This window comes from Nothoprocta perdicaria, unplaced genomic scaffold (genome assembly GCF_003342845.1).
Source record: "Nothoprocta perdicaria isolate Ctin4 unplaced genomic scaffold, notPer1 scaffold_190, whole genome shotgun sequence".
NCBI lineage: Eukaryota > Metazoa > Chordata > Aves > Tinamiformes > Tinamidae > Nothoprocta > Nothoprocta perdicaria.
The window spans coordinates 425,434-447,556 of NW_020455094.1; the positions used below are offsets into that span (position 1 = coordinate 425,434).

A 22,123-nucleotide genomic window follows, 5' to 3' on the forward strand; every position below is an offset into this window, starting at 1 on the left:
TTTCTGAAGTTGCTTTCCTCCTGTTTACTAGTCTGAACGTCTCAAATACAGATTTCTTTTCTTCTAGAAAATGATTAATACCAACAACTTATAGGTCAATGAACACAAACAAACCTACAAGTACTCTTCTTTAAACAACTTAAAAAATCACCTGCTCTATTCACATTTTCTCTCTTCGTTATACTTCTTTTGACTGCTACTTTGAATCTACCTTTACCCTACTTTTGTCTTGAGCTTAGAATTCACGGGCAGTAATTCCAACACAGATTAGACTTGTTCTCAAAAGAAAAGCTTGCTAAAAAGCTTCATGCAAATTTAAAACACAAATGAGGAATGTAGAAAGTAGCATTTGCTCCACCCATTATCCAAAACCCAGTCAGAACTTTTGAGAAAATCAGCAGCCTCCTCTTTCTTACACACACACACACACACACACAGAAATATACAAATAAAACCTTTCCTTCACTGCCAAGAAATTTGTTACTACTTCAAAGTCCCAGTACTGATGAAAAATAATCACTGTCTCCCAGACAGTACCTGTTACTCTCCCACGATCATTCCATCCTAATCCATGAAGACTATTTATTCATAAGGTTCTTCTCTGCACTGATACATGCACCACCATTAATGGCAGGATTCAGACTCAAATTAAGAATTTTCAGGCTTTCTGCTCTGGTCTTCTAGTGGAGGTGAAAATCTCTCCGCAGTTCTTCTGTTACGAGTGCTCTTTGTGGGACAGGAAATACAGGAGATTAAGAACTGAATCCCTTGGTCTGTTGCACACATAGCTTGTGAATATCAATTTGCCCTGTTTGGAAGCCACACGCCTAAGACCGCCCATGCTCCCAACCCTGTTCAGGTCACTTATCACCTTCACAGAGCATCAGACAAAAGCATCTCACACAGATTTATTTCTCAGCAATTTATTATATAGAGAGAAAATAATGTTTAGTTATGCCTTTCGCATGATTTGTAAGGTAAAAAAAAATAGAAGCAATAGCTGTTTATATCATGCTGCAAGCACCATCTGTAAAAATTATCTCAGCTTGAGGGTGCTGCACTGAGAGCTGGCAATTGGCCTCCACTTGTGGTGATACCTCTCCATCTCTGGATGTGGCGAGGCCTCTGCATTTCCATACCTACTTGAAAGGATCCACACGCTGAGTTCTCAGGCACAGACAGGAGCCCTTTGTACCTCTGGTTTGCCACAGGCATCGGGGACTTTTGCTCTCACTCCCTTTCTACTCTTGCGAGCCATCAAAGGGTATCAACAGAGAGCCTCATAGCCTGTTGGTCTGAAAGGTGGTCAGTGTTGATAGTCTGCATTGCTTCCCTTAAGCAACATGGGTCACAGAGCCAAAGAGGTGCATCTCTGGGGAGCAGGAGCGGATTTGGGGCCTGTCCATAGGCTTCAATGTCAATGTATGAATATATTGATACCAAAGCCTATCGATAGGTGTAGAATTGGACAGGCATTGATGGGACTCAATCCTGACAGCGAACGCTCACTGCCAATGCCCTTTGATGGCTTGCAAGAGCAGGAAGAGCGTGAGAGTGAATTCCCTTGGTACCTGTGTTGAGTCAGAGGTACGGAGGGCTCTTGTCTGTGGCAGAGAACTTGTGGCACGTAGTGCATGGATCCCTGTAAGTGCATATGAAAATTCACAGGCCTTGAGCTGTCTAGACATGGCGAGACATCGTTATCTGTGGAGAGGGATCTATAGCTCTGGGGGTGTCAGCCTAGTGATACATGAGGCAGCCACTAGTCCTCACGACCCATCGGTGTGACAACCAGTAAATGTCAATAGTCCGCAGCACTTCCCTTGAGCCATACAGACCCCAGAGCCGAAGGAATGCATCCCTGCGGAGGAGTGGATTTGGGGCCTATTGATAGGGAAAAGTCCTGATTGGTTTTGCTGCGCAGGCAGGCAATTTGTATCCCCTAAGTATGGGTGGCCATAGCCAAGTCATCTCTGTGTTGTTTCTGTTTGCAGGAGAATCCATGAAGTCCAGCAAGCTTAAAGAGCAAGTTTAGCCTGAGCCTAAGGCTGTCTTACCTCTGACATCCTCTGCCTGTGCTGCCTGGATCTGCCTTGGCTGCCACTGGAGCTTAGAGACTTTCTCTAAATGTCTGCACCTACGTTGTGGATGCCTCAAGTTATACAAGGTGAGTTTCCTACATCAAGTGCCCCTAAAAGATGCAGGTTTCCTGGGCGTAAAGGACAAATGTGGCCATGACAGAACAAAACAACTTAAAATAGAAGAATGGCAGGTAAATTCTGATTTCTAATTTCATGGGTAACATCTAGTAGTTCATTGTGAAAGCTCTAAAAATACTTCTAATCCATGCTCTGGAGCATGTTTGCCCCACCTACACAGTTATGCACCACTTTTGTTTTGGTTGCAATAGTATAACTGGGTCTGTGAAGAGCAGAATATTGCTACGAACCATCCTTTTTGTGAGACTCTTGTGAACATTACTTCCTAAAGCCAAATGGTATTTCAGGTGCAGCAACCTATCTTACTCCAACACGTAATTTCCAGGCCAGGAACTGGACATTTGCACTTTTTCAAAGCAAAAGATCAGACAGGAAATGACTGAAGACGATTGAAGGTGTTTCTGCATTTAAAAGTTAGATTTTGTTTGTTTTTGATTTTTGAGACATTTCTAAAGGAACTGTGGATGCCAGCTGCTTTGATGTGTTAACACTTCTCCCCCATAAGGACAGAACTTCACAACTAGCAGGAATCCAAAGTACAAATCTAAAGTGTATTCAGTGAGAAACAAACAGAAGCTCTTTTCTCTGTGTTTTAACACATAGCAATAAATTTGTCTAAAGACTGCTTTGACCCAGAAAGCATACAGCATTATTTTAATTAAGAAAGAAACAAAAGTAAACACTTTTGGGGGGCAAGTATGAAATCGTAGTTCGTAATCTTCATGTTTACTCCTTACTACTTACTTCCAACCATATCTTGGTGCAGAATTATTACAATCTACATTTTTCTATTTAGAATGATTTCATCATTTCATTCTTAAAAAATATATATAAAAAAAAAGGTCCTCTGTCTTCACTGCGAGGAAGGGGGCAGTTAAAGTAAGAAAGTTAGATAAACAGAGAGCTCAGAAACAGACTTGAGGATGTACAGAAGGGCAGGATATGACCATTCTCAATATTCTGCGTTGAAAGGGTACTCCTTGTGAGTTTTGCACCTGAAGGAAATAAGGAAAAAATATCACTCATGCTTGAAATAAATGCTATATAGACCTGTAATGGGTGCCTACAGGAGCTTCCTTTGGAGGCTATAGATAGTGCAATTATAGAATGAATGTGTTTCAGGTTTGTTTTCTTGGGTCACATGTGCCATTTGTACACTAAGGCTAGTGTACTAGAAAGAGGTTCCTTTCTATCACTTAGGCGTTCTACATAGGATGCATGTGTAGAAGCTCTGTGTTTAAACTTAAGGGTTTGGGAAAAAAAGAAATACCAGCACTTACGTGCGCATTGTATAGGCTCTCCAGTTTCTGTTGAAGCTGAGAAGAGTTGCCATCTCCTCTTTGGTCAATTCAAAGTCAAACACCTAGCAGGAGAAACAGTTAGAGGTCATCTCTTGGAGCAAGCCAAAGACTGTGAGATTTACAAGATTCAAAGGCAAGTCCACTCTGGAGGGATGCTGATTAGAAGTGATGGCCTCATGCAAGAGAGAAAGGCAGAAGTCTGCAGGCATTTCCATGACTCGACTGGCAGCAGGAGGAAAACTCACTGACAACCCCCTCACCCACCCCTGTTGCAGATAATGTGTCTGCTGGTGTAAGAAGTTGGGTGAGCAGTTAATGTTGTAGCACACCTACATCTGTGGAGGTGGCATCTATCTGTCCTACTCCAAAGGAACATCTAGATGAATTCCTGTAACCTATTAAGGATGTTACTTCTGACCTTCAATGTCAATCAAGGATGACTGAATTCAGAGAAGCAACTTGGCATTTAGACACCAGAACTATTTTCTTAGTGTTGCTTTACCCTATATAAGACCTTTTTTTCCCCCCCATGTTTATATATGTGGCCTCCATGTGAGTCCTGCCTGCTGATTCATGCACAAGACCAGAACAGGAAGCATCACATAAGGTGACTATTAAGGTTACCAGTGCTCTGCTTCTGAGAGTCAGGTACACTTCTGCTCTGTGAACTGAAGCTGCTAGTTTAGCCCTCACTAAACCTTAGGACAACTTGCAGAGAGAAAAAGCCCAGTCCTGTATGTGAAGGGAAGGGGCAAGGACTGCCATCCCTAAAGGGCAGCATCCGGGTTGCCTGTGATCTCCCACCTTGGAGTTCTCCACAATGCGTTGCGGTGTGACAGACTTGGGAATCACAACCACATGTCTCTGGATCTGAAACCGAAGGAGAACCTGCAAGAACATATTGATGGGTCAGTGCAGAGGCTGTCTTCTATTCTGTGAGAAATAGACTGTATTCCAATAGCAGCTTGCTGTAAAGTAGAACTAAGCCATTTCTGCAGAGGAGCATTTCAAATCATTTCTGTACCCAAGGCCTAGGTAGCACTTCCAGAAGAGCAAAGAGGAGTAGTAGAGCCCACAGAAAGGTCTACCTTCTCCTCACTAATGCACTTTTTGGACAGTCAATTCCTTCCCTTCATAGCCAGACTTGAAGAAGTCTCTGCCAGAGTTTCATTCTCTACATTCTCTTCCCATTTGAGATGGGAAAACAACATGTGAAGATGGATTGAGAATCTGTTACTTTCTGAGTAAAAGAGTCCCTTTAAGGATGCACTGCAGGCCACTAAGGACATGCCTGCTTTGCACCATAGAAGGGCCACAGCTCACAGGGAATAAAGATTCACCCTTGTATCCACATCCCGTAGCTTCCAGACAGCTGTGTTCCAGGAGTCAGTACCCTATCCCCTGCTCTACCTCGACTTACCTGTGCTGGGGTTTTGTTGTACTTGGCTGCAATCACCTTAATCTTGGGGTCATCCAGAAGGGAAGGATCCTCTGGCTTAGCCCTGCACGGAGAACAGGAGGCCAGGGTCAGAAACCTCGTAAGCAAGACCCATCGAGCTGAATGGGTGAAATAATGCTATTGCAATATCAATACTTTGAGCATTAGTTGTGCCAGCTGCCTTGCTGATCCCAAAGCAGTCTTACCAAGGCCTGTCTGGAGAGCCAAGAGGACTGTAGGCTGTCACAATAATCCCTTTGGACTGGCAGTACTTGATCAGCTTCTCCTGGGTAAGGTATGGGTTACATTCAACCTATCAACACAAAAGCACAGAGACCAACAATGACAAAACTGTTGGAATTTGCTCCATGGATTATCTCCTAATCCAATTACTTCATCCTAATTTGTCAATCTCTAAGGTATTATGCAGTCTTAGTTGTTTATTGCACTAATTTTTGAAACAAGTCTTTCTGCACCTCAATCTTTACTCTGAGGGTATAGAAGAATTTCATAGAGCCCATTTCTGAGTTCTTTGTCCCTTGAGAAAACATTCTGAAGTTCTTCTAAGACTTCTGGGCCATTCAGCAAATAGTCAGTAGATATCAGCCTTTTATGTACTTTCATGTATAATATTTACTGTTGGATGAGATGAAGACAATATGTTGCATCTATTTTCCCTTTTTCCTCTGTCCTTATCATAAAAGCCCCTTCCTTCCAAGGCTGTGTGAAAGGGTTCTATAGATATTTCTAAGTTTGGATATAGATAGGTTTCTCTTCAGCCTGCTGTTTTTGGCAACTCCACGTGCCGAGAAAGTGTGTTAAATTTTCCTTAGCAATAATAAACTCTAGAGGCTAGAAGTCTTAGTGAATCCTTAAGAACTACTGAACTCAGAGCTACAAAAGATTGTCATATCTGTAGAAAACCTCTTGGACAAATAAACATTGACAACACTTTAAAACTGTATTCTAAACATTGAGACTACAGAACTATGCATAAACCCCCCTCCACACCATGACACCAGGACCCGACTGAGGGATTTTCTGAACAGATACCAAGAAGCAATTGCTGCTCCATGACATGCATTTCTTCTGCCTAAAGAGTTTAAATTTACTTACCAATTTATTCAACCAGGTAGCTATACATGAATCATACGTGGAAGTATATGTATGCATGAAAGAACAAATGCATGTGAGTAATTATCTGCCATTAATAATAGAATCGGGCTGTTTATTACTAAATGATGAACAGATGAACAGTCGTGTTTTAAGAAGTTTTGGTTACAATCCTTATGTTCCACAACTTCATCCCCTATCAGGATACAGGAAATTTACAACATCCTCATTTAACCAGCCAGACCTTGATAATCCTTGAAGAGCATTCACCTGCTGTAACGTAGCAGCCTACCTGGTTATTTACAGGCTTGTATTTCAGCCCTGGCTTGTTCAAGATTCTCTCAATCTGCTCATGGTTGAAGTTGGAGACTCCAATGGCTTTGACCAGACCAGCATCCACCAGCTCCTCCATGGCCTAACACAAAAAGTCATCATCATCAAAGAGGGTCTGAAGAAGACATTCTTCCTGACAGGGCTGATTTCCTTCATGAGAAAGATCAAAATAACACTCTCAAGATGCACAGAGTTCTTGAGTCTCAGAGGGAAAAGGGGGCACTGGTACTTGTGTGTGCCTCAACTCCCATCCCACTGCAGACCAAAGCTTCAAGACTTCCTTGAGACCGCGGAAACTTACCCAGAAATTCCATGTGGAAAATACGGCTATTTGATAACCTGCTATTGTTCCAGCACTGGAGGATGGAGTGCCCCAAGGAGTAGGCAGGATCACATCTTAAAATGTCTTTATTCCTGCAAAGTATGTTTGGACACTTCCCAAGAACTGTGTCCCAGCTGCAGTGAAGACAATGATCTGGTTCTTAAGGTCAAGCAAAGAACTTTTTTCTAGCTTCAGTCTGGCCTATGGCCCATCTGAAAGCAGCAATGCAGCTCAGTGTTAAGTTGTAAGTTGCTCTGGAAAGCTACCTTATACTACTGTAAGCTTTTTTCAACTGACTTTGCACCCATGAGACAATTCTGTGGCTGTTGAATGCAATGAAAATGTGGAAAAGACTGAGGACAGAAAAGATCATTCTCTCACAGTGGCAGAGCTTACCTCCCATGTATGTAGAAGATCAGTGTTGCTGGGTATAGACATGCCTTGGTCATCTGTGGGAAACAGCTCCTCTCCTGCCTGTCAGTGACAGAAAACAGCTGAAACACTGTTGGATGCTACAGACTTGACGGCTGTAGACTTTGAGGCTAAATATTATCCAGAAAAGGCAATTAATTCACTTTCTTGACTATGTTCTGCAGTCATTTCTTTTTTCCTTCATGCAGGGTTATGAAATTTTTGCTAGTAAGCATTCCTATTAGAGACAGGTTTATCTCTCAGACCCAGCAGAGTAGTGACTCACTCTACTGGCTGAACAAAGAAAACAAAGAAGAGCAAACAAGTTTAATTCTTGTGCTTATTCTATTACATCCATTAAGGAAGACCTTTTTTGTGACTTGTTTTTTTGTTAAATATAGTAAAGGACCTGCTTAGGACTCAGGAACATGTTAAGTTTGGTCTGTACCGAACAATATCAGAGGAAGAGGTTCCATATAAACAAAGGTCTTTGTGAAGAAGATTCATTTATACCTTTCTGGCACTAGGAAACTCGGAAAAATTTGTGTATATAGGATCACAGCTAGATCCCTGTGTCAAGTTTGCTCAACATGCAGATGCTGGATAGGTGCCATGGTAATATGCAATTACAGTTTCACTTGATGGCTTCGTACACGTGAAGTTAACTACAAGCTTGAAAGTGCATCAGGTGAAGATCTCCTAAGCAAAAGGTAGGAGGGAAATTTTAATCAGGCTGCAGCAGAAAGAAAAAGCTAAGAGCAGAAATAGTTAAACTGAGACAGCAGCTTATTGGAAGTACATGTAATCTGAGAAAGTTTGATAGCAAAAAGCCTCACCTGTTGAATTGCGGAGTCTGCAGAACAACAGTAAGGCTCTGACAGCAAAGGTCAACTCAGTCTGTACTGTACTGAGTACTCAGTGATTAAAGAGAGAAGTGGAAATCAGAAACATTTTTTTCATGTTCTGTGATTCTGTAATATGCAGAAGAAAGATTTTCTGTCAGGGAGCGAAGTACAGAGCACATCTAGGGTTTGCAAAGAAAAGGACAGCAGTGTAGCTTATGCTTGCAGCTGGGAGACCTGCCCTGACCGCTAGGTCTGCCTCTCCCTGGATCGAAAGGGTAGAGAACACTGCACAGGCAGCAGATTTGGAGGCAGGAATCAAAACCTGCTTCTGAATGAGCAACACTAGGGCATGTGCGGACACCTCGTAGCACTTTCTCAGAGGAGCTATAAACACGAAGCAGCTTGAAGAGTTCTCCCAGAGGGAAAGCCCAGGGCTGTCTGTTACTGTACCTTCAACCCCATGGGCCAGTGCATGAGGTAGAGATCCAGGTAATCCAGTTTCAGGGCAGCAAGAGTCTTCTGGCAGGCTCCCTTCACCAGAGGCTTCTCATGGAACGTGCACCAGAGCTAGAGACAGAAAGCCAAGGCCCATGATGACCTCCTGCTAAGTTAAAACTCTCAGGTGCTCTCCTGAACAGCAGAGAAGCTTTCCAGCTTCTTTGGTTGCCAATGTGGAATTAGGTTTTCCTATTGCTCTTCAAGTGGGGCTGTTCCGTGAGCAGAAATGGCCCATGATATCAAAATCATTACATGTAGCAACAGCACATGGAGTCAGTTTGCAATAAACTCAAACACTAACATTTTTCCATTAGTTAAAGCCCTTAAGAAACAACTTTGCAATTCAGATATTGGTTAAAGGGTTCTTTTCAAGGTAACAATGGTAACAAGGTAACAAGGTAACAACAAGGTAACAACAACGCTCAGGAGGAGCGTTGTCAGCAGGTCAAGGGAGGTGATTCTGCCCCTCTACTCAGCTCTGGTGAGGCCGCTCCTGGAGTACTGTGTTCAGTTCTGGGCACCCCAGTATAGGAGGGACGTGGAGCTTCTGGAGAGGGTCCAGAGAAGGGCAACCAGGAAGATTAAGGGAATGGAACATCTCTCGTATGAAGAGAGGCTGAGCGAGCTGGGCCTGTTTTCTCTGGAGAAGAGACGGCTCAGAGGGGATATGATTAATATGTATAAGTTCAGGAAGGGAGAATGCAGGGAGGAAGGGGACAGGCTGTTCTCACTGGTGGCCAGCGATAGGACGAGGGGTAATGGCCACAAACTGAAGCACAAGAAGTTCCGTCTCCAGGTGAGGAGCAACTTCTTTACTGTTAGGGTGACAGAGCAGTGGAACAGGCTGCCCAGGGAGGTTGTGGAGTCTCCTACTCTGGAGGTCTTCAAAACCCGCCTGGATGCCACCCTGTGCCACATGCTGTAGGTGTGCCTGCTTGAGCAGGAAGGTTGGACTAGATGATCTGTAGAGGTCCCTTCCAACCTTAAATATTCTGAAATATTCTGAAATATTCTGAAATATTCTGAAATATTCTGAAATATTCTGAAATATTCTGAAATATTCTGAAATATTCTGAACAATGACTTTCAGTGATGAGCTAAATATTGGATTTCCTCCATAAGAAGTAAGCATACCTTTTCTGGGACATTTGAGCTTGTTTGAGCATGTTTTGTCACATGTAAATTCAAATGTGGAGCATAACCTACGTATCTCTATATATGATGATGTAAAGCCAGAAGCTTTTATCAATATTGACCTGAACTTTGTTCTATTTTGCTCCATGCTATAGCGCAGTTTCTCCTTCATTCTTTAATTTCCTCCTACAGGTGGGCTCTATGCCAAGCAGGTGGAAGTCCATCTCCTGCGGATCCTACGGTACCAAATCCCTACCTTGCTGACGATGAAGATATCCTCTCGCTTCACAACACCGTCCTTGATTTTCTGTTGGATCCCTTCCCCAACCTCATGCTCATTTTCGTACGCATAGGCACAGTCAAAGTGGCGATACCCAGCATCAATAGCAGCCATCACTGCAGCTGATATTTTCCCACTTGAGGACTGGAAAAAAAAAGAAATCCCCATTGTTTGTATTTCTTTTAGTAAGGAAAAAGCCTATATGTTTTGTCTTAGGATATCATCTTTTTCCTTTTTTTTTTTTTTTAGAATTTTTCCACAGGCTGTTCTCATACTGTATTCACATGAAACGCAGTCTTGTTTCCATGCAGGGCTCAACCCAAAGGCCCCAAACACCTGGACAGTTCTCCAGAGCTGGACCAGGAAGAAAGGAGTTTGGTACAGGAGCTGTGCACTGCCTCCCAGCCAGTGCTCTGCTTCCCAGCAGGAGAAGCAGCTGCCCTGCCAGGAGGATCTTTGTGTGGCCTCGGTCGCTGTGCAGGACACAGCAACGTGTCTCTCCACTCCTCCCCTCTGTGCACCCCACCTCCAAGGCAAATGCCACCTCGGCTGCCGCTTTCAGAGAGCTCCTAGCAATGTGGCCTGAAGGGACACACACAAGGGCCTCTTGCAGAAGAACTACAAAAGCACCGTGTTCCAACAGGCCCCGTAGCGCCCGCTTTCAGGTGCTGCACGGATCACTGATTTTGCAGCCCGCATCAACGAAGCAAATTCTTTTCGGCAGAACCTCCCTGACATGCATGAATTGGCCGTTAAGGCAGTATCTGATTACTGGGCCATTCAGAGTAACCTCATCTCGGAGTTTTAGGTTACATAGCACCAAGTCCGCACTCACAACACAGATGAGCTGAATTTTCAGTGCTTTAACCCCATCCCCATGTGAGCTTTTAGCATGGGGAGGCACGGGAAGAGAGGGGGAAAGAGAGGCAGGGGAGCCACAGGGAGGGCTGCAGGACAGAACCAGCACCACCCATGGGGCTGCTCTGCCCTCCCAAAGCTGCAGCCATCCCCCCAGGAGCAAGGGTCCCCGGGAGGCCGCCGTTACCTTCCAGGTGCCCAGCCCCAGGAGGGGCATCCGCGTCCCCCCGCTCAGCTGTACGCAGGTTGCCATCGTCCCTGGAGTGCTGCGGGCGCCTCCGGCAGCCTTTTAATAGCAGCCAGGACGGGTCAGGACCGCCCTGCTGGGCCAGGCCCCATGGAGGGCGTTACGGCAGGAGGTATTTAAAAAATAAATAATAGCACCCTGCAATCAATCATCTGTGCCGGAAGGCAGGCGGTGCAGTGGTGCAGAGCTGCTGGGCAGTTTCCTGGTGCTGGCTGTGGCACCGAGGGATGCGACGGGGTTCCCGCTGGGCATTGCCCACCATGGCCAAAGGGGCAGAGCCGGAATCTATCAGACTTTGGACTGCAGTGAGTGCGTCAAAGGCAACGCAGCATCACGAGAGGTGTGCAAGCTCGCTGAGCCCTGCTGCGCGGCCGGGAGGAGATGATTTTCTATCACCGAGAGGAGCTTGTGTCTGTTCTCTTCCGAGCCTGTTCCTTGAGGGAAGAGGGCTTACAGTTTTCAAGATCCTGTGGCAAGGAGCTGCTCAGAGTGTGTGAAGACCAAAAATGAGACATGCTGGAGAACCAGCTGAGAAAAGTATTTTGGCCGCCTTCTCCTCTCCTTCTCAGGTATTTGAGTGGTCGCGGGCTCTGCAGCCTGCTCATGTTCTCCTCTCCAAGTATGTATGGTTTTCCCTGATGATTTCTTGTCTGAGAGATGTTTCCACATGTTTTCGTAAGATTTCAGGCAGGAGTTTTGCATTTTACTGTGCTGTGTGCTCAGGCAACAGGAAAGCATTTGTGAGGAATTTAATTTTAAGACAAATTTAATATAATTTAAGGAATTTAATTTAAGACTATCCATCAAAAGAACAGCAAACCTTTTGTTATTTTTGCTACTCATGATAGGTAATATTTAGCATTTTTCTGCAGAAACATGAAAAATGCCTCCCCTCCAATCCCGCTGCAGTGTATTTTCCCAAGCCCTGGGGTTGCACGTTCTGTTCTTCTACATGACATTAATCTCTGAAAAGATTATATATTTGACTTGTAGATATCTAAGAATACCATATATAACACAGCAGTGTGATGAAGCAGGGAATAGAGTATTTGCTTTTTTTTTTTTTTTTTCTGTGAGCCATCAACGACAGGAAGCCTCAAGATGTAGGATGGCTGCTGAGGTCCAGTGTCATACCTGCCTCATAACCGTAGGAGGTTGTGGGTCAGATTTTGTTCACTGGCTGCTTTAAAGCAAAAGAGCTTTTTTTGTTTGTTGATTTCAAAGACTCTTAGCCTAAATTCTTTTGTATTTGTCATGGGGTAAAGAGAGCGCGAGACAACATGATCCTGCAAAGCAAAATCCACTCTGTGGACCAGGGAATGGATAGGCTGTATTTGGACAAGTTTCACACTTGCATTCACATAGCATTACAGTTAACTGCAATTCCCAGCCCAAGCCCAGCCTGGGGAAAGCGCAACTCTCGCTCTCACCGCTCTCCATGTTGGTCACTGGGCAGTGCGCTGCTCAGCACAAACACGAAGCAATTCCACCTCACGCCCTCTTGCTTCCACGTGGCTTTGCACTTGGGCCTAACACTGCTTGCCCCAAGTCCCTGTTACTATGTGTTTCTATAGCCAGAGGTCAGCACAGGCTGCCAGGCCAGCAAGAAGCCAGGCATAATCAACAGCACAGTGATGGGATATAGCGACAGCTCCAGTACGGTATTCCCAGTTACGGAATGAGCATCCATGAGAGCAGGGAGAGCAGGCGGCGGGAGGCGCGCGCCCGACAGTGGCCAAACGGGGCGGGGCGCGGCGGTTGGGGCGTGGCGCGGCGGTTGGGGCGCGGCGGTTGGGGCGGGGCGCGGCGGTTGGGGCGTGGCGCGGCGGTTGGGGCGTGGCGCGGCGGTTGGGGCGGGGCGGCTGGGGCGGGGCGCGGCGGTTGGGGCGTGGCGCGGCGGTTGGGGCGTGGCGCGGCAGTTAGCGCGGCAGTTGGCAGTTGGCTGAGGCGGGGTGCGCCAGCGAGTCCGCGGGGTAAGCGGTCTGTGGCAAACACTCGTTGGAGGGACGTGTCAGCACTTGCCAAAAAGGAGGCGGGGACTCGGGCTGGCCCTCCAGGAAAGCATGCAGCCATCCAGGTGTCAGGGAGAGCCAAAGCTCTCCTATGGAGAGCTGCAAGGATAACCACTGTGTGAGATGTGAGCAGGTGGAAGATTTCCTCTGCATGGTAGCAGAGCTAGGAGAGGGGGTGGAAAAGCTGAGGAGCATCTAGAAGTCAGAGGGGGAGATAGACTGGGAATGTGAGGCTCTGGCCTCTGAAAAACATGAGCAAGCACTGGGAAGTCCCCAACGACAAGGAATACAGAATGCATCTGCCAGCTGACAAAAGGCAGGAGATACCAGGACAAAAATGAATGGGAAAAGATCTGGTCTCCAGGTGGCAGGAGAAATCCGTCTCCTGTCTCATCCTACCAGGTCCCCCTAAGCACCAGGTACAAGGCGCCGGAGGATAAAAGATGATTAATGAATAGTGAAGGTGAGAGTCCCTCTCCTCCAAAAATATTGCTAGAGTCAGAAAGGCCAAGCCCCTGTATTGTGACCACCTGCAGGAGGAATAAAAGGCAGGTTAGAGTCATGGGGGAATCCACAATAAAGGGAACAGAAGGTCCAATACACAGAAGGGACCCTCCCAAAAGGGAAGTTTGTGGCCTTCCTGAGCCCGGGTTAAAGATGTCACCAAGAAACTTCCCAGCCTGGTTTGGCCCATGGACTACTACCCCTTGCTGGTCCTTCATGTAGGCGTAGAGGATGTGGCAACATGTAGCCCGATAGCAATCAAAAGGGACTTTAGGGAATTTGGTCCGATGATCAGGAACTTGGGTGTGCAGGTCATCTTCTCCCTAGTCTTGACAGCAATATGGAAAGAAACAGGAGGACACAGTCTGTTAACACATGGCTCCACTCAACTAAAACGTTGAGTTCTTCAGTGACAGGAAGCCTTACATGTCACCAGGCATGTTGGCATCAGATGGGATTCATCTTTCTCAGAGGGGTAAGAGGGTCCTTGATCATGAGCCAGCAGCGGTCATTGATAAGGCTTTAAACTAGATTCATTGGGGATGGGGGGGTATCATCAGGGGTGCTGGTGATAAGATAGGGGATGGCATACCATGCCATTCATACAAGATTAGCACTAGAGCCCACAAAGGATGCCCTAAGCCTGGAGAGGGAAAAAAGCAAAACAAGAGAGCTACTGAAAGCTACATAGTCAAGTGACAGTTGCAGCTACCCCAGCTAGAAAAAGGGGTACAGTTAGAGTCCAACTCAAATGCCTCTATGTAAATGCACACAGCATGAGGAATAGGTAAGGGGAACTGGAGATGTGTGTGCAGTTGCAGGGCCATGAACTCATTGCCATCACTGAGACATGGTGGGGCTGCTCTCATGACTGTAACATGGCCGTGGATGGCCTTGTGCTTTTCAGGAAGGACAGGCCAGGAAGGTGAGGTGGTGGAGCTGCTCTTTACGTGAGAAAGCAACTGGAATATATGGAGTTCAGCCTAGGGGAGGACAAAGTGCAAGTCGAGAGCCTGTGGGTGAAGATTAAAGGGCAGGCCAGCATGGGCAGCCGTGTGGTGGGTGTTTGCTACAGGCCTCCTGACTGGGAAGAGGAAGTGTGTGAGGCTTCCACAGGCAGCTGCAGGAAGCCTCACAAACACAGGCCTCTGTGCCTGTTAACTATGGGGAAGACTATAGAGCTAGGAACAAACAGTCCAGGAGATTCCTACAGAACATTGCAGATAACTTTTTAATGAAAGTGGTAGATGAGAAAAGAATCTGGGAGTGTTGGTCAACAGCCAGCTGAATGTAAGCAAGCAGGTAGGCCCAAGGGGCCAAGAGCATCCTGGCTTGTATCAGGAATAGTGTAGCCAGCAGGGTCAGGAAAGCGATCATACCCCATGTACTTGGTACCTTGAATTTGGGCCCCTTATTACAGGAAAGACATGGAGGTGCTGGAACATGTCCAAAGAAGGGCAAGGAAGCTGATGAAGGGGCTAGAGCACAGATCTTATGGGGAACAGCTGAGGAAACTGGGATTATTTGGTCTGGAGAAGAGGAAGCTCAGGGGAGACCTTATCACTCTGTACTACTATCTGAAAGGAGGTTGTAGTAGGGTGGTCGATCTCTTCTCCAAAATAACTACCAAAAATAGGACAAGAGGAGATGGCCTCAAGTTGTGCCAGGGGAGGTTCAGGTTAGACATTAGGAAGAAATTCTACATTGCAAGGGTTGTGAAGCCTTGTAACAGGCTGCCCAGGAAGTGGTGGAGCCACCATCCTTGGCACTGTTCAACAACTGTGTAGACGGGATGCTTCGGGACATGATTTAGCAGGCATGGTGTTGAAAGGCTTAAGTGATTCTGAAGGTCTTTTCCAAATATAATGATTCTATGAACAAGCTTTTACCCTTGTTGGATTAGTTGCCAGCGGATTGCTTTATACTCAGCCAAGCACATTAGGGTAACAGGTAGTGCAGCCAGAAATTAAACCACAGATACCTTTGGATCTGACCATCCCAAAGGATTGGGTTGAGGCTCCTCTAAGACAGTTTTCTTCTGAACAACTTATTGTGCTGTTACTACAGTCTCATTCACTAAAATACTCACACCTCAGGCCCCAAAAGCTACCCTACCACTGCCTTATGAAGCTTACCTTCAGCCCAGAGGAACAAAAGAGTAGCTGAAACCATTGAAAAGCTGAAGTCATTAAGTGGACCACATGAAGGATAAGCTTTACCTGGGGAAGCTTTATATGTTCAGAATTATAGTTAACTGAAACTTGTCCCACTTACCACTGCAGGGAGTCCGTGCAGCCTCGCATGGAGAGACCACCCCTTGCTCCAAACCTTTGGGGTCTGGCTCTAGGCCCCAGCTTCGCACCAGTGCTTCACAGTTCTGCGTTGTACCCTCTGCTTCTACACAGTATCAGGTATCTTCATAGCAGTTTGTTTTCCCCCAGGTCTTTTACTGTTGGCTTTTATAAACAACAGCCCAGGCCAGTAATCAGATCAGTCTACAGTAATATAGTATAGATTTCCATCAGTTTTCAGTATTGGGCTCCTGTTGCCTGTATTGAAGCTTATTCTATCCCGTTGTTGGCAGTGTAATGTCAGCCCAATCTTATTGCACTTTTGCACTCTGGTTTGTCAATACCCACACCCCTAGAAGAGCATAACTTCTATACTGTTGATAATCTGACAATATTTTGGTTTGGAGAGAATGCAAACACCCTTCTCTGTTCAGTTTTGATACACAGAAGAAAGTTTGGTTAAAAAAAGGGCTCAACCTATTAAGTATGAGTTCGTATGAACTGCAGGTCTTAATGCCCTTCTCACTCTTCTTTAAAAACAAGTTTCAGGTTGTGCCCACAAGCAGTGAAGTTTGCAGTTATCTCATCTTCAGACAGTGATTATGTAGTTCAAATTATTCTTCCAGATGGATCTTTCTCCTGCTCTTACATATCCTGACCCTGCCATCTTAAGTAATGGTGATGCAAGACATGGTCAACACCAACTGACAATTAAGAACATCGCTGTGTTTTTCAGTTAGTGATTCTAGCCAGGCAAAGACATTAATTGAATGAGCAGAGAACTTGAACAACCCACATTTTGTTCTTTAGAAGAATTTTATTACGTTCGTCCACCAAAGACGACAGACAGACAGGCACTAGGTACATGTGCTGTGTCTTTGCTAGCAGCAGCAGGATTGATATAGCAGGCAAGCTGTGAAGTGAACAGCTCTAGGCCACAGTAGAAGCTCGTTAGATCCCAGAGGTCTGGGGAAGATCAGGATAAAGCTGTCCTCAGTATTCCGCATTGAATGGGTATTCCTTGTGAGTTTTGCACCTGAAGGATATCACAGAGGAGAGATTATTCACATGGCTGAAAAATTCTATGCAGAACTGTACTGGATGCTTCCAGTTATGTATATCCTCAACTGGTTTTTTTTTGTGTGAAAATGGCACACGTTACCAGCAAATTCCCAAGACCTTTTGTGTTAACTCAGGCACTAGCTCTTCAATGGTGGTATGACCAAGTCACTGTCTACTGCGTGAAATACAGTTTCCATGGCCTTTCTGCAACAAATATGGATTCTGTATCCATATTTGGATACAGCCCTCCAAGCTGCATATCTGCAAGCATTTGTTCCTTATATTGCACTTCAGACAGTCGTTACTTCCCACAACCACCTGTGAAAAATATGCTTTCAGTTTTTAAAAGAAATTCAGTATAAGAGAAAGTGACAGTAAATCCAAGCCTGCCATACCCTCGTGGCTAATATGACATAGCCGAAATAATCAATTAAAATTTTTCTGTTGGAATTCCAGTAACCGAAAGTTTCCCGAAGAAGTGAATATATTGTATGACTTAATGCTCATCGTTTTGTCAATACAGTGAAAATACAAAAAAAAAAAGTTTTTAAGGTGAACCATCTGTAATTTGACTTTATGATGTCAAAACTATTTGTCAAAGCTTCAAAATAGTCAAAGTAGCTTCAAAATCATACCTTTGAGTTTAAGCACATTTCTAGTAGAGAATACTCAGAATTAAAGAGCTGAAAAACAAGCTGTCACTTACATGACCATTTCACAGATTCTCCAGTTTCTGTTCAAGCCGAAAATGGCTGCCATCTCCTCTTCAGTCAGTTCAAAGTCAAACACCTAACAGGAGAGATAGCTAGAGGTCATCTCTTGGAGAACCTCAAAGATTTGAGATTCACAAGATTCATGAGCAAGTCCACCCTGGAGGGGTGCTGGTCCTAACTGATGGAGATGCCTACGGAATTATTTTCACTTTCTCTTTTGCATGCGGCCAAGACTCCACTGGCAGAGGGAGATCACTTGCCTTTCCTCCTGCCCAAGTTTCAGGCAATGTGTTTGCTGTTCCCTGAAGCTGGGGTGGCAGTTAGTATTGCAGCACACCTACATCTGCAGAGGCTTCCTGTATCTGTCCTACTCTAAAGGAACACTTGAAGAACTTCCTTTAACCTGTTAATCCAGACAGGTAATGTCTGAAATCCTGACATCCAATGTCAGTCAGGGATAGCTGAACTCATAGAGAAGCATCACCTAAGGTGACTGCTAAGGTTACCTTTACTGTTTCTAGGAGCTCTGCTAATTTCTGTTCTGTGAACTGCAGCTGCTAGTTTAGCCCTCACTAGACGTTAAGTAAACTTGCAGAGAGAAAAAGCCAGGTTTTCCTCTGTGAAAAGGATTTGGGAAGGTAAGTAAGGATCGCTACTTGCTCTGCAGGGGCAAGGACTGCCATCCCTGAAGGGCAGCACCCTGGTTGCCTGTAACCACCCACCTTGGAGTTCTCCACAATACGCTCTGGTGTGACAGATTTGGGAATTACAGCCACATTTCTCTGGATCTGAAATCGAAGGAGAACCTGCAAGAAGAGACCACTGAATCAGAAAGCAGATGTCTCTGCTGTATTTGAGGCTTAGATAGCACTGCCAAAAGAGTAAAGAGGGAGCTGGTAGTACCCACAGGGTCTCCTTTCTCCTCTCCCATCTAACCTGCACTGCTACTGAACATCGAAGAAGAGAAGCGCATTTCGCAAGGCAGAGGTTCGCATGCACCCCTCCCTTAAGCACAGCTTTGTCCCAGGAACCGAGATCCATCATACTGCTCTTGCCTACCTGGGCTGGGGTTTTGCTGTGCTTGGCTGCAATCTCTTTAATCTTGGGGTCATCGAGAAGTACGTCAGAGGAGCCTTCAGTTCTACTGAGGAAAAAAGAGACAGTGCGGGCCTCTGCAGAAAGATTCTACCTAGAAAGAGTCAGAATTACAGAGAGGCATCCACAGCATTGCTCATTCAGTTTGTCTGAAGGCTTCAAGTTTAAAATGTGCTAACTCACTTGTAGATTGGACATTACCTGTCAGGGCGCCCAAGGGGACAGTATGCTGTCACAGCAATCCCTTTGGATTGGCAATAGTTGATCAGCTTCTCCTGGGTAAGGTATGGATGGCATTCAATCTGCCAACACAAAAGCAAACACCGGTAGCGGCTGAAAAATTCCTGTGCTGCTCTACTCCATTTACACACTGCCTTTATCATACCTTGTGCAATAACACAAAGCTAGAACGCTGTAGGATGCCAAGTTTAAAGCACATGAGGGCTTAGTGTAATTTTGCTGAAAGGATTAAAAAAAAAAAAAATGGTTGCATACAACCACAGGATCAGAGCTCATCCTTGTATTCATTATAATTAAAAAAAAAAAAAAGAAAAAAAAGACAACCTATACAGCTGCTCCAGCATATGACAACAGTGGTTCAGCAAGTTAAAAACAAAACAAAAAACAACAACAACAAAAAAAGACATTCTGGGGTTTGTGTCTCCTATGGTGGGATTTAGAGAACCTACTGTGTCCACTCCATACTCTCTTTTTCTAAATCCTCATTTGACTGTAATCAGATCTTGATAATCCTTGAAGAGCATTCACTGATAATCCTGGAAGTGCATTCACCTGCTGGAACACAGCAGCCTACCTGGTTATTTACAGGCTTGTGTTTCAGTCCTGGCTTGTTCAAGAGTCTCTCAATCTGCTCACGGTTGAAATTGGAGATTCCAATGGCTTTGACCAGACCAGCATCCACCAGCTCTTCCATGGCCTAACACAGAAAGGGCAAAAATCATCATTGAAAAAAAGGACAAACTCATCATCAGAAGTACTAGACATGACCTGAAGAAGAGATTCTTCCCAATATGGCTTACTTCAGTTCATGAGAATGACCATAATGATTTTTTGGACATTGAAAGGCTGCTCTTGATTTTCTGAGAAAAATAGGAACACTGGCATGCACAAGCTAAGCCTTTCTCAAGGCTCACACAGGACTAAAGTCCCATTCTTTACGGCTATGGAAGTAATACCATGTGGAAAACAAGAGCCAACTTTTGAGCCATTAAGTCTTTCTTTCCAGTAATTCTGCATCCGTGAGACTATTCTGCAACTGCTGAAGGTAATGAGAACATGGAAAAGACTGCAAGACAGAAAACACTGTTCTCCCACGATGGCTCAGCTTACCTCCCATGTATCCAGAATATCAGTGTCGCTGGGTATAGCCATGCCTTTACCATCCATAGGAAACAGCTGATCTCCTGTCTGGTAACATGAGAGAAAACTGCTTGAACCAATCTGTTTGGAAGCTAGCTTAATGTCATGACAGCTTACGCCTATGACAAAACAAAACAAAAAACAAATGCAAACAAAAAAAGTCTAGTGCAGAAAATATATTTAACTTTGTCTATATTCTTCAGTTACTCCACATGAACAAGAAAGGAGTTATTGCACTTTTTTTTCCAGCAACTAACCAATGAAGACATTTACTTCCATCAGAGTCAACTATGTGATGGTTCACCACAATACACATTTTGTATTTTGTGGAGACAAAACTTGCCGCTTGCGTGGAAGTGCAGATGCAATGCTGGTACACACAAGAAATGCATGATCTTTCTTGACTGGGGCAAATTCACACCATACCTTCAAGCCCATGGGCCAGTGCATGAGGTAGAGATCCAGGTAATCCAGTTTCAGGGCAGCAAGCGTCTTCTGGCAGGCTGCCTTCACCAGAGGCTTCTCATGGAACGTGCACCAGAGCTAGAGACAGAGAGCCAAGGCGCACGGTGACCTCCTGCTACGTTAAAGCTCTCGAGTGGTCTCCTGAAGAGGAGAGCAGCTTTCCAGCTTCTTTGGCTGCCAACTTGGAACCAGATCATCTTATGGGTCTTCTAACAGCGCCTGTTCTACCAGCAGAGCTAGACCTCGATAGTAAGAGCAGTATGTGATATGGCAATACACACATTTGAATGCAGTGATGGTAGGCAGCGATTCGCTTCCATATGTTTACTCATTACTGACTGCAAAGTCAGATTTTGGGTAAAAATGGACAGCATATACAGGGCAGTCTTCTGCCAGACCTAACTATTCCTAAGTTTCCTGCAATGTAGTTTGCCCGTAAGTCTATAAACGCACGATACAGACCACACAGCACGTGCAAAGGGAGCGCTCAGCAAAGCCAGCAGCGCCTTCGGAACCGGCTCCGCGGGACGCGCCCCGCTCCCGCCGCCGCGCGGCCACCCGTGCGCATGCGCGGCGCCGCGCCCGGCGCGCCCACCTTGCTGACCACGAAGAGGTCCGGCCGCGCCACGGCGCCCTCCGCCATCTTCCGCCGCATCCCCTCGCCCACCTCGCGCTCGTTCTGGTACACGTAGGCGCAGTCCAAGTGCCGGTAGCCGGCGTCGATGGCGGCCATCACCGCGGCCGCCACCTTCCCCGGGGGCGACTAGGAGTGAATAGGTACACGGGATCATGATAAAGTAACAAACCTCACGGCCATCCCACCGCGCGCGGTGCCGGGGAGCGCTGCCCCTACCGGCCTCCGCGCCGCGCCCCGCGCAGCCCGCCGCTACCTTCCATGTGCCCAGCCCCAGCAGCGGCATCCGCGCCGCGGCACCCAGCCCCACGCCACCCGCCATGGCCTCCACCGCCCTGCGGAGTGGTAGCGCCGGCGCCGCGCGCGGGGCCAATCACCGCGCGCGGCCTGCCCGCCTCCCCCCCACCCCCCCCCGGGCGCGCCACCCAATCACCGCGGCCGCCGGGGAAGGGCACGACCAAAGGGAGGCGCGCGCGGTTGCCATGCGAGCGGTGCGGTGGAAGGAGCCAGCGGCGCAGGGGCGTGCGGGCGCCCTGGGCCGCCGCCATTGGCGGAGCGGCGGTGTCTGCGGCGGCCGGGAGCGCCGCGGCGGCGGCAGCGGCAGCGCTGCGGGCGCTGTGAGCGCTGTGAGCGCGGGCCGGGAGGCAGGAAAGCTCTTCTCAACGGCTAAAGTTGCAGGGGAAAACAACAACAACAAACGTGTTTTTTTGGCGAGTGTCAGTGGGATTGCGCCGTCCCTCTGCCTGTAGGCAAGAGCAACAGGGCATTTCAGAATAAAATAAATAAAACAAAAACAAGAAGAAAACAGGAGTGTGGAAATAAGCGGCAGGTGCCTTGTAATCTCAAGTTGGAAACTTAGTTCTCCTGGCACACATCGGCGCAGTCCGAGTGGTGCTGAACAGCACCAACAGCAGCCATCGCTTTTACATCCCAGCCTTTACATTCCCTGGTGCAGACCAGGGAATAAT

At 46.3% G+C, this 22,123-nt stretch overlaps 2 protein-coding genes across 4 annotated transcripts; both read right to left on the reverse strand.

The window, feature by feature from the left end:
* Nucleotides 1-3,171: 3,171 nt before the first annotated feature.
* Nucleotides 3,172-11,005, reverse strand: LOC112945496 (aldose reductase-like). The gene is made up of 10 exons (XM_026037110.1): nt 10,940-11,005; nt 9,871-10,038; nt 8,433-8,549; nt 7,123-7,200; nt 6,364-6,486; nt 5,165-5,271; nt 4,941-5,022; nt 4,325-4,408; nt 3,500-3,582; nt 3,172-3,214 (listed from the first exon to the last, which is right to left on the reverse strand). Exons 1-10 carry the CDS (start codon nt 11,003-11,005, stop codon nt 3,172-3,174), a joined length of 951 nt encoding a protein of 316 aa, XP_025892895.1.
* A 5,634-nt stretch (nt 11,006-16,639) lies between these two features.
* LOC112945503 (aldose reductase-like) lies at nt 16,640-21,480 on the reverse strand. Of its 3 annotated transcripts, none has more exons than XM_026037125.1 (10): nt 21,412-21,480; nt 21,117-21,284; nt 20,483-20,599; nt 20,027-20,104; nt 19,491-19,613; nt 18,878-18,978; nt 18,641-18,722; nt 18,304-18,387; nt 17,575-17,657; nt 16,640-16,842 (listed from the first exon to the last, which is right to left on the reverse strand). In XM_026037125.1, exons 1-10 carry the CDS (start codon nt 21,475-21,477, stop codon nt 16,800-16,802), a joined length of 945 nt encoding a protein of 314 aa, XP_025892910.1. In that variant the 5' UTR covers nt 21,478-21,480; the 3' UTR covers nt 16,640-16,799. The 3 variants fall into 3 exon arrangements, with proteins under 3 accessions (XP_025892910.1, XP_025892908.1, XP_025892909.1); XM_026037123.1 differs by having other exon boundaries at nt 18,641-18,725; nt 21,412-21,441; XM_026037124.1 differs by lacking the exon at nt 16,640-16,842 and having other exon boundaries at nt 17,612-17,657; nt 18,641-18,766; nt 21,412-21,441.
* Nucleotides 21,481-22,123: the final 643 nt, after the last annotated feature.